This window comes from Pleurodeles waltl, chromosome 5 (assembly GCF_031143425.1).
Source record: "Pleurodeles waltl isolate 20211129_DDA chromosome 5, aPleWal1.hap1.20221129, whole genome shotgun sequence".
NCBI classification, from domain to species: Eukaryota; Metazoa; Chordata; class Amphibia; order Caudata; family Salamandridae; genus Pleurodeles; species Pleurodeles waltl.
Window position 1 is genome coordinate 525,140,249 of NC_090444.1, and position 12,388 is coordinate 525,152,636.

The window sequence follows — 12,388 nt, forward strand, 5'->3', positions numbered from 1 at the left end:
AAGAGCAGCAAAACGATTTGCGCTGCCAATGCCATCTAAACAAGCCCTTTCAGAGAAATGTGTGATCCATGCCTATAGTAAATTACATTTGGGAGGAGGTTCTAAAGGTGATGAAGAACCCAGCTACTGTCACTGCTGTCTTACCAAGATTGGATAAAAGGTATAAAGCCCCTGAAGATGCCTAACGGGGAATCTGAAACCAGACTCCGTAATAACTCAGGCTGCGCATAGACCTTCGAAGAGTCCGTCAGCGCCTATTACAGCACCTCTGGACAAAGAAGAAAAGAGGCTAGAAGTTGGCTGTAAAGAAATGGCTCCCTGTTGCAGTTACCCCCCACTTTTTGCCTGATACTGATGCTGACTTGACTGAGAAGAGTGCTGGGACCCTGCTAACCAGGCCCCAGCACCAGTGTTCCTTCACCTAAAATGTACCATTGTATCCACAATTGGCACACCCTGGCATTCAGATAAGTCCCTTGTAACTGGTACTTCTAGTACCAAGGGCCCTGATGCCAAGGAAGGTCTCTAAGGGCTGCAGCATGTCTTATGCCACCCTAGAGACCCCTCACTCAGCACAGACACACTGCTTACAAGCCTGTGTGTGCTAGTGAGAACAAAATGAGTAAGTCGACATGGCACTCCCCTCAGGGTGCCATGCCAGCCTCTCACTGCCTATGCAGTATAGGTAAGACACCCCTCTAGCAGGCCTTACAGCCCTAAGGCAGGGTGCACTATACCATAGGTGAGGGTACCAGTGCATGAGCACTGTGCCCCTACAGTGTCTAAACAAAACCTTAGACATTGTAAGTGCAGGGTAGCCATAAGAGTATATGGTCTGGGAGTCTGTCAAACACGAACTCCACAGCACCATAATGGCTACACTGAAAACTGGGAAGTTTGGTATCAAACTTCTCAGCACAATAAATGCACACTGATGCCAGTGTACATTTTATTGTAAAATACACCACAGAGGGCACCTTAGAGGTGCCCCCTGAAACTTAACCGACTATCGGTGTAGGTTGACTAGTTTTAGCAGCCTGCCACAAACCGAGACATGTTGCTGGCCCCATGGGGAGAGTGCCTTTGTCACTCTGAGGCCAGTAACAAAGCCTGCACTGGGTGGAGATGCTAACACCTCCCCCAGGCAGGAATTGTCACACCTGGCGGTGAGCCTCAAAGGCTCACCTCCTTTGTGCCAACCCAGCAGGACACTCCAGCTAGTGGAGTTGCCCGCCCCCCTCCGGCCAGGCCCCACTTTTGGCGGCAAGGCCGGAGAAAATAATGAGAAAAACAAGGAGGAGTCACTGGCCAGTCAGGACAGCCCCTAAGGTGTCCTGAGCTGAAGTGACTCTAACTTTTAGAAATCCTCCATCTTGCAGATGGAGGATTCCCCCAATAGGGTTAGGATTGTGACCCCCTCCCCTTGGGAGGAGGCACAAAGAGGGTGTACCCACCCTCAGGGCTAGTAGCCATTGGCTACTAACCCCCCAGACCTAAACACGCCCTTAAATTTAGTATTTAAGGGCTACCCTGAACCCTAGAAAATTAGATTCCTGCAACTACAAGAAGGACTGCCTAGCTGAAAACCCCTGCAGAGGAAGACCAGAAGACGACAACTGCCTTGGCTCCAGAAACTCACCGGCCTGTCTCCTGCCTTCCAAAGATCCTGCTCCAGCGACGCCTTCCAAAGGGACCAGCGACCTCGACATCCGCTGAGGACTGCCCCTGCTTCGAAAAGACAAGAAACTCCCGAGGACAGCGGACCTGCTCCAAGAAAAGCTGCAACTTTGTTTCCAGCGACTTTAAAGAACCCTGCAAGCTCCCCGCAAGAAGCGTGAGACTTGCAACACTACACCCGGCGACCCCGACTCGGCTGGTGGCGATCCAACACCTCAGGAGGGACCCCAGGACTACTCTGATACTGTGAGTACCAAAACCTGTCCCCCCTGAGCCCCCACAGCGCCGCCTGCAGAGGGAATCCCGAGGCTTCCCCTGACCGCGACTCTTTGAACCTAAAGTCCCGACGCCTGGGAGAGACCCTGCACCCGCAGCCCCCAGGACCTGAAGGACCGGACTTTCACTGGAGAAGTGACCCCCAGGAGTCCCTCTCCCTTGCCCAAGTGGAGGTTTCCCCGAGGAATCCCCCCCTTGCCTGCCTGCAGCGCTGAAGAGATCCCGAGATCTCTCATAGACTAACATTGCGAACCCGACGCCTGTTCCTACACTGCACCCGGCCGCCCCCGCGCTGCTGAGGGTGAAATTTCTGTGTGGACTTGTGTCCCCCCCGGTGCCCTACAAAACCCCCCTGGTCTGCCCTCCGAAAACGCGGGTACTTACCTGCAAGCAGACCGGAACCGGGGCACCCCCTTCTCTCCATTCTAGCCTATGTGTTTTGGGCACCACTTGGAACTCTGCACCTGACCGGCCCTGAGCTGCTGGTGTGGTGACTTTGGGGTTGCTCTGAACCCCCAACGGTGGGCTACCTTGGACCAAGAACTAAGCCCTGTAAGTGTCTTACTTACCTGGTTAACCTAACAAATACTTACCTCCCCTAGGAACTGTGAAAATTGCACTAAGTGTCCACTTTTAAAACAGCTATTTGCGAATAACTTGAAAAGTATACATGCAATTTTGATGATTTGAAGTTCCTAAAGTACTTACCTGCAATACCTTTCGAATGAGATATTACATGTAGAATTTGAACCTGTGGTTCTTAAAATAAACTAAGAAAAGATATTTTTCTATATAAAAACCTATTGGCTGGATTTGTCTCTGAGTGTGTGTACCTCATTTATTGTCTATGTGTATGTACAACAAATGCTTAACACTACTCCTTGGATAAGCCTATTGCTCGACCACACTACCACAAAATAGAGCATTAGTATTATCTATTTTTACCACTATTTTACCTCTAAGGGGAACCCTTGGACTCTGTGCATGCTATTCCTTACTTTGAAATAACACATACAGAGCCAACTTCCTACATTGGTGGATCAGCGGTGGGGTACAAGACTTTGCATTTGCTGGACTACTCGGCCAATACCTGATCACACGACAAATTCCAAAATTGTCATTAGAAACTGATTTTTGCAATTTGAAAAGTTTTCTAAATTCTTAAAAGACCTGCTAGGGCCTTGTGTTAGATCCTGTTTAGCATTTCTTTTAGAGTTTAAAAGTTTGTAAAAGTTTGAATTAGATTCTAGAACCAGTTGTAGATTCTTAAAAAGTATTCCAACTTTTAGAAGCAAAATGTCTAGCACAGATGTGACTGTGGTGGAACTCGACACCACACCTTACCTCCATCTTAAGATGAGGGAGCTAAGGTCACTCTGTAAAATAAAGAAAATAACAATGGGCCCCAAACCTACCAAAATACAGCTCCAGGAGCTTTTGGCAGAGTTTGAAAAGGCCAACCCCTCTGAGGGTGGCAACTCAGAGGAAGAGGATAGTGACTTGGAGGACAATTCCCCCCTACCAGTCCTATCTAGGGAGAACAGGGTCCCTCAAACCCTGACTCCAAAAATAATAGTCAGAGATGCTGGTTCCCTCACAGGAGAGACCAACACCTCTGAAATCACTGAGGATAGCCCCAGTGAAGAGGACATCCAGTTAGCCAGGATGGCCAAAAGATTGGCTTTGGAAAAGCAGCTCCTAGCCATAGAAAGGGAAAGAAAAGAGATGGGCCTAGGTCCCATCGATGGTGGCAGCAACTTAAATAGGGTCGGAGATTCTCCTGACATCCTAAAAATCCCCAAAGGGATTGTAACAAAATATGAAGATGGTGATGACATCACCAAATGGTTCACAGCTTTTGAGAGGGCTTGTGTAACCAGAAAAGTAAACAGATCTCACTGGGGTGCTCTCCTTTGGGAAATGTTCACTGGAAAGTGTAGGGATAGACTCCTCACACTCTCTGGAAAAGATGCAGAATCTTATGACCTCATGAAGGGTACCCTGATTGAGGGCTTTGGATTCTCCACTGAGGAGTATAGAATTAGATTCAGGGGGGCTCAAAAATCCTCGAGCCAGACCTGGGTTGATTTTGTAGACTACTCAGTAAAAACACTAGATGGTTGGTTAACTGGAAATGAAGTGTGTGACTATGTTGGGCTTTATAATTTGTTTATGAAAGAACACATTTTAAGTAACTGCTTCAATGAAAAGTTGCATCAGTATCTGGTAGACCTAGGTCCAATTTCTCCCCAAGAATTGGGAAAGAAGGCAGACCACTGGGTCAAGACTAGGGTAACCAAAACTTCCACTGGGGGTGACCAAAAGAAAGGGGTTACAAAAACTCCCCAGGAGAAAGTGGGTGACACTAGAAACAAAGAAAAAGAGTCCTCTGTAGGCCCCCAAAAACCAGAACAGGTGGGTGGGCCCCAAGACACAACCCAAAACAAAGGTGGGTACCAGGGTAAGAACTGGGATGCCACTAAGGCATGGTGCCACAACTGTAAACAGTCTGGGCACCACACCAAGGACACTTCTTGTCCCAAAAACAAACCCCAGAACAAAATTCCAGGGGTAACCAGTGTAGCCATGGGAGATGACTCCTCAGATGAGGAGGTCTTCCTAGCCTTCAACTGGAAACAGGGCCCAACAGGTGAGTTGGAGATTCCAGAGGGAAGTAGACACTTCCACCACCTACTGGTGAATGGAATCCCAACCACTGCCCTGAGAGACACTTGTGCCAGTCACACTATTGTGCATGACAGGCTGGTGCTCTCAAACCAGTACATCCCAGGTGAGACTGCCAGGGTAAGAGTTAGCCTAGACAGGGTCACTAAGAGGCCTGTGGCTTTAGTGCCCATAGAAGTGGGTGGCACTCTTAGCTGGAGAAGGGTAGTAGTCAGTACAGACCTCCCCCTTGATTGTCTCCTTGGAAATGACTACCCAGAGGTTAGTCAGAGCCCAAGAGAGAAACTGGTCCAGTGCCAGTCCTCTCCCAAGGATTCTGGAAGTCCTGCCTCTGCAGTAAATACAAGCGGGCCCCAGAAGAAGAAGAAAAGAAAACAGAGTAGGAAGGGTGGACAACCTTTAGCCAAGGTTACAGCAAGCCAAGGAGATTTTGCTCCAGTAGGGGAGAACTCCAAAAATGGCCCTGATAAAGTCCAACCTGACCCACAAGAAGTCCTGGCTAGTCAGGCAACTGTTAAACCTGAGTGGGTGGCTCCTCAGCTAACAGAAGAAAGAGTGGAAGAAGGGTGTTTACTACAAGATGTGGTAACCCCCCACTCTAATACAGCAGACAGGCAACCTGAACCCAAAGAAGCCTGTAACTTAGCCCCTTCCCTTTTAGGTGAAGAGCTAAAGGTGTGGTTCTGGGCACTGACAGCTGTCAGTGGCCTCTGCTGGGTGTTAGCCTTTATAGCTGCACTATCCTTAGCATGGTGGTCTGACCCCATGCCAAATAGCAAGTTAGGCCCCCTGACCCTATTGGTCATGGTGGGGTTACTCCAGCTCTGGGTAACCTCTCTGGGTAAGCTAGGGGTAACCCTGGCCAAGATAAGGTTAGCAGAGGTGGATACCTCTAAGACCAAAATAGAAAGAATGGGTGGAGACATTGAAGAGGCAGACAAGAGGCAATTCAGACTAGGTCCTATCACTGTGGAAGTAGGTCAGTTCCCCAAAGGGAATGACCTGAACAGAAGGATGTAAGGCAGAGTAGGCCCTGCAACTAACCAGCCTATTTCTCCTACTCTTCCTCGCCTGACAGACTAGGAAGACTCTCCCAGCTTGGGCTGAGTCTCCTGGCCTGTGGGCTGGGGGGGGCTTGTGTAAAGAAATGGCTCCCTGTTGCAGTTACCCCCCACTTTTTGCCTGATACTGATGCTGACTTGACTGAGAAGAGTGCTGGGACCCTGCTAACCAGGCCCCAGCACCAGTGTTCCTTCACCTAAAATGTACCATTGTATCCACAATTGGCACACCCTGGCATTCAGATAAGTCCCTTGTAACTGGTACTTCTAGTACCAAGGGCCCTGATGCCAAGGAAGGTCTCTAAGGGCTGCAGCATGTCTTATGCCACCCTAGAGACCCCTCACTCAGCACAGACACACTGCTTACAAGCCTGTGTGTGCTAGTGAGAACAAAATGAGTAAGTCGACATGGCACTCCCCTCAGGGTGCCATGCCAGCCTCTCACTGCCTATGCAGTATAGGTAAGACACCCCTCTAGCAGGCCTTACAGCCCTAAGGCAGGGTGCACTATACCATAGGTGAGGGTACCAGTGCATGAGCACTGTGCCCCTACAGTGTCTAAACAAAACCTTAGACATTGTAAGTGCAGGGTAGCCATAAGAGTATATGGTCTGGGAGTCTGTTTTACACGAACTCCACAGCACCATAATGGCTACACTGAAAACTGGGAAGTTTGGTATCAAACTTCTCAGCACAATAAATGCACACTGATGCCAGTGTACATTTTATTGTAAAATACACCACAGAGGGCACCTTAGAGGTGCCCCCTGAAACTTAACCGACTATCGGTGTAGGTTGACTAGTTTTAGCAGCCTGCCACAAACCGAGACATGTTGCTGGCCCCATGGGGAGAGTGCCTTTGTCACTCTGAGGCCAGTAACAAAGCCTGCACTGGGTGGAGATGCTAACACCTCCCCCAGGCAGGAATTGTCACACCTGGCGGTGAGCCTCAAAGGCTCACCTCCTTTGTGCCAACCCAGCAGGACACTCCAGCTAGTGGAGTTGCCCGCCCCCTCCGGCCAGGCCCCACTTTTGGCGGCAAGGCCGGAGAAAATAATGAGAAAAACAAGGAGGAGTCACTGGCCAGTCAGGACAGCCCCTAAGGTGTCCTGAGCTGAAGTGACTCTAACTTTTAGAAATCCTCCATCTTGCAGATGGAGGATTCCCCCAATAGGGTTAGGATTGTGACCCCCTCCCCTTGGGAGGAGGCACAAAGAGGGTGTACCCACCCTCAGGGCTAGTAGCCATTGGCTACTAACCCCCCAGACCTAAACACGCCCTTAAATTTAGTATTTAAGGGCTACCCTGAACCCTAGAAAATTAGATTCCTGCAACTACAAGAAGAAGGACTGCCTAGCTGAAAACCCCTGCAGAGGAAGACCAGAAGACGACAACTGCCTTGGCTCCAGAAACTCACCGGCCTGTCTCCTGCCTTCCAAAGATCCTGCTCCAGCGACGCCTTCCAAAGGGACCAGCGACCTCGACATCCGCTGAGGACTGCCCCTGCTTCGAAAAGACAAGAAACTCCCGAGGACAGCGGACCTGCTCCAAGAAAAGCTGCAACTTTGTTTCCAGCGACTTTAAAGAACCCTGCAAGCTCCCCGCAAGAAGCGTGAGACTTGCAACACTGCACCCGGCGACCCCGACTCGGCTGGTGGCGATCCAACACCTCAGGAGGGACCCCAGGACTACTCTGATACTGTGAGTACCAAAACCTGTCCCCCCTGAGCCCCCACAGCGCCGCCTGCAGAGGGAATCCCGAGGCTTCCCCTGACCGCGACTCTTTGAACCTAAAGTCCCGACGCCTGGGAGAGACCCTGCACCCGCAGCCCCCAGGACCTGAAGGACCGGACTTTCACTGGAGAAGTGACCCCCAGGAGTCCCTCTCCCTTGCCCAAGTGGAGGTTTCCCCGAGGAATCCCCCCCTTGCCTGCCTGCAGCGCTGAAGAGATCCCGAGATCTCTCATAGACTAACATTGCGAACCCGACGCCTGTTCCTACACTGCACCCGGCCGCCCCCCGCGCTGCTGAGGGTGAAATTTCTGTGTGGACTTGTGTCCCCCCCGGTGCCCTACAAAACCCCCCTGGTCTGCCCTCCGAAAACGCGGGTACTTACCTGCAAGCAGACCAGAACCGGGGCACCCCCTTCTCTCCATTCTAGCCTATGTGTTTTGGGCACCACTTGGAACTCTGCACCTGACCGGCCCTGAGCTGCTGGTGTGGTGACTTTGGGGTTGCTCTGAACCCCCAACGGTGGGCTACCTTGGACCAAGAACTAAGCCCTGTAAGTGTCTTACTTACCTGGTTAACCTAACAAATACTTACCTCCCCTAGGAACTGTGAAAATTGCACTAAGTGTCCACTTTTAAAACAGCTATTTGCGAATAACTTGAAAAGTATACATGCAATTTTGATGATTTGAAGTTCCTAAAGTACTTACCTGCAATACCTTTCGAATGAGATATTACATGTAGAATTTGAACCTGTGGTTCTTAAAATAAACTAAGAAAAGATATTTTTCTATATAAAAACCTATTGGCTGGATTTGTCTCTGAGTGTGTGTACCTCATTTATTGTCTATGTGTATGTACAACAAATGCTTAACACTACTCCTTGGATAAGCCTATTGCTCGACCACACTACCACAAAATAGAGCATTAGTATTATCTATTTTTACCACTATTTTACCTCTAAGGGGAACCCTTGGACTCTGTGCATGCTATTCCTTACTTTGAAATAACACATACAGAGCCAACTTCCTACATTGGCTCTGTATATACTATCTCAAAGTGAGAGAGTGTGCAGAGTCCAAGTGTTCCCCTTAGAGGTTAACAATGGCAAAATTAGATAATACTAATGCACTATTTTGTCGTAGTGTGGTCGAGCAGTAGGCTTATCAGAGGGTAGTGTTAAGCATTTGTTGTACACGCAGGCGATAAATGAGGATCTCGCACTCAGACATAACTCCAGGCCAATAGTTTTTACATAGAAAAATATATTTTCTAAATTTATTTTAGAACATATATTTTTCTATATTAAAACCTATTGGCCTGGAGTAAGTGTGTGTTCCTCATTTACTGCCTGTGTGCACAACAAATGCTTAACACTACCCTCTGATAAGCCTACTGCTTGACCACACTACCACAAAATGGAGCATTAGTATTATCTAATTGCGCCATTATCTTACCTCTAAGGGGAACCCTTGGACTCTGTGCACACTATTTCTTACTTTGGCTCTGTATGTATGTAGGAAGTTGGCTCTGTATGTGCTATTTCAAAGTAAGGAATAGCATGCACAGAGTCCAAGGGTTCCCCTTAGAGGTAAAATAGTGGTAAAAATAGATAATACTAATGCTCTATTTTGTGGTAGTGTGGTCGAGCAGTAGGCTTATCCAAGGAGTAGTGTTAAGCATTTGTTGTACATACACAGACAATAAATGAGGTACACACACTCAGAGACAAATCCAGCCAATAGGTTTTTGTATAGAAAAATATCTTTTCTTAGTTTATTTTAAGAACCACAGGTTCAAATTCTACATGTAATATCTCATTCGAAAGGTATTGCAGGTAAGTACTTTAGGAACTTCAAATCATCAAAATTGCATGTATACTTTTCAAGTTATTCACAAATAGCTGTTTTAAAAGTGGACACTTAGTGCAATTTTCACAGTTCCTAGGGGAGGTAAGTATTTGTTAGGTTAACCAGGTAAGTAAGACACTTACAGGGCTCAGTTCTTGGTCCAAGGTAGCCCACCGTTGGGGGTTCAGAGCAACCCCAAAGTCACCACACCAGCAGCTCAGGGCCGGTCAGGTGCAGAGTTCAAAGTGGTGCCCAAAACACATAGGCTAGAATGGAGAGAAGGGGGTGCCCCGGTTCCGGTCTGTTTGCAGGTAAGTACCCGCGTCTTCGGAGGGCAGACCAGGGGGGTTTTGTAGGGCACCGGGGGGGACACAGGCCCACACAGAAATTTCACCCTCAGCAGCGCGGGGGCGGCCGGGTGCAGTGTAGAAACAAGCGTCGGGTTTGCAATGTTAGTCAATGAGAGATCAAGGGATCTCTTCAGCGCTGCAGGCAGGCAAGGGGGGGCTTCCTCGGGGAAACCTCCACTTGGGCAAGGGAGAGGGACTCCTGGGGGTCACTTCTGCAGTGAAAGTCCGGTCCTTCAGGTCCTGGGGGCTGCGGGTGCAGGGTCTTTTCCAGGCGTCGGGGCTTAGGTTTCAGAGAGTCGCGGTCAGGGGAAGCCTCGGGATTCCCTCTGCAGGCGGCGCTGTGGGGGCTCAGCGGGGACAGGTTTTTGTACTCACAGTCTTAGAGTAGTCCTGGGGTCCCTCCTGAGGTGTTGGATCGCCACCAGCCGAGTCGGGGTCGCCGGGTGCAGTGTTGCAAGTCTCACGCTTCTTGCGGGGAGCTTGCAGGGTTCTTTAAAGCTGCTGGAAACAAAGTTGCAGCTTTTCTTGGAGCAGGTCCGCTGTCCTCGGGAGTTTCTTGTCTTTTCGAAGCAGGGGGCAGTCCTCAGAGGATGTCGAGGTCGCTGGTCCCTTTGGAAGGCGTCGCTGGAGCAGGATCTTTGGAAGGCAGGAGACAGGCCGGTGAGTTTCTGGAGCCAAGGCAGTTGTCGTCTTCTGGTCTTCCTCTGCAGGGGTTTTTCAGCTAGGCAGTCCTTCTTCTTGTAGTTGCAGGAATCTAATTTTCTAGGGTTCAGGGTAGCCCTTAAATACTAAATTTAAGGGTGTGTTTAGGTCTGGGGGGTTAGTAGCCAATGGCTACTAGCCCTGAGGGTGGGTACACCCTCTTTGTGCCTCCTCCCAAGGGGAGGGGGTCACAATCCTAACCCTATTGGGGGAATCCTCCATCTGCAAGATGGAGGATTTCTAAAAGTTAGTCACCTCAGCTCAGGACACCTTAGGGGCTGTCCTGACTGGCCAGTGACTCCTCCTTGTTATTCTCATTATTTTCTCCGGCCTTGCCGCCAAAAGTGGGGCCTGGCCGGAGGGGGCGGGCAACTCCACTAGCTGGAGTGTCCTGCTGGGTTGGCACAAAGGAGGTGAGCCTTTGAGGCTCACCGCCAGGTGTGACAATTCCTGCCTGGGAGAGGTGTTAGCATCTCCACCCAGTGCAGGCTTTGTTACTGGCCTCAGAGTGACAAATGCACTCTCCCCATGGGGCCAGCAACATGTCTCGGTTTGTGGCAGGCTGCTAAAACTAGTCAGCCTACACAGATAGTCGGTTAAGTTTCAGGGGGCACCTCTAAGGTGCCCTCTGTGGTGTATTTTACAATAAAATGTACACTGGCATCAGTGTGCATTTATTGTGCTGAGAAGTTTGATACCAAACTTCCCAGTTTTCAGTGTAGCCATTATGGTGCTGTGGAGTTCGTGTTTGGCAGACTCCCAGACCATATACTCTTATGGCTACCCTGCACTTACAATGTCTAAGGTTTTATTTAGACACTGTAGGGGTACCATGCTCATGCACTGGTACCCTCACCTATGGTATAGTGCACCCTGCCTTAGGGCTGTAAGGCCTGCTAGAGGGGTGTCTTACCTATACTGTATAGGCAGTGAGAGGCTGGCATGGCACCCTGAGGGGAGTGCCATGTCGACTTACTCGTTTTGTTCTCACTAGCACACACAAGCTGGCAAGCAGTGTGTCTGTGCTGAGTGAGAGGTCTCCAGGGTGGCATAAGACATGCTGCAGCCCTTAGAGACCTTCCTTGGCATCAGGGCCCTTGGTACTAGAAGTACCAGTTACAAGGGACTTATCTGGATGCCAGGGTCTGCCAATTGTGGATACAAAAGTACAGGTTAGGGAAAGAACACTGGTGCTGGGGCCTGGTTAGCAGGCCTCAGCACACTTTCAATTGTAAACATAGCATCAGCAAAGGCAAAAAGTCAGGGGGCAACCATGCCAAGGAGGCATTTCCTTACAATGTACAATTTCAACTTCCTACAACTCCTCAGGCATATTACGCAGATTTTACACAGCAGGTTGCTGCAGTATATTTTGAATAGAACATTAATAAAAGTAATTAACTATTCCTTTGTATACATGTTTTTTGTTTTTGTTTTTTTGGTAGTCCTGGGCCCAGTTGCTGTGAATGATCAAATTGTTTCATTGTTTCTGAAGGTGACTGACCTTTTCTTGTCTTTGTGTACCATGTTTGTTAAATGGATGTTATTTTTCTTATTTTGCAGACATGTAATACCGAAGGACAACAGAGGGCAAGGGAGTGGACAGTACAGTAATGCCCCTCCTCCTGGAGCTTACAATCCAGGAAATGCATACAGACAAGGCTCAAGGGGACATCCACAAATACCCACATTGTCTAGTAAGGACTATTTCCAGAACTAAGTCTTTTCAACATTGAAAGGTTATGCAGAAATGTTTCTTCATGGACTTTCAAGCTTCTGTTAACTCTTGTTTAAAAAAAAAAAAAAATCTTAAATGGATTTAACTTCTGTGTACATTGACAGCTTCTATTCTCCCCATGATTTATCACTTAACTTTGAAGCAGTGGAGGATTCTGGTACTGATGATGTCATTGCTTGACACTCATTATAAGGTAATGACTCCCTGTTGCAATTACCCCCCACTTTTTGCCTGATACTGATGCTGACTTGACTGAAGTGTGCTGGGACCCTGCTAACCAGGCCCCAGCACCAGTGTTCTTTCGCCTAAACTGTACCTT

General features: G+C 49.0%; 1 protein-coding gene across 1 annotated transcript in view; it reads left to right on the forward strand.

Moving 5' to 3' along the window:
- XRN2 (5'-3' exoribonuclease 2) overlaps positions 1–12,388 on the forward strand; it is a 705,538-nt gene that overhangs the window by 550,228 nt on the left and 142,922 nt on the right. Inside the window, exon 30 of the mRNA XM_069234351.1 lies at positions 11,895–12,028. Coding sequence (XP_069090452.1) covers positions 11,895–12,028 — 134 coding nt within the window. The remainder of the gene's footprint in view (positions 1–11,894; positions 12,029–12,388) is intronic.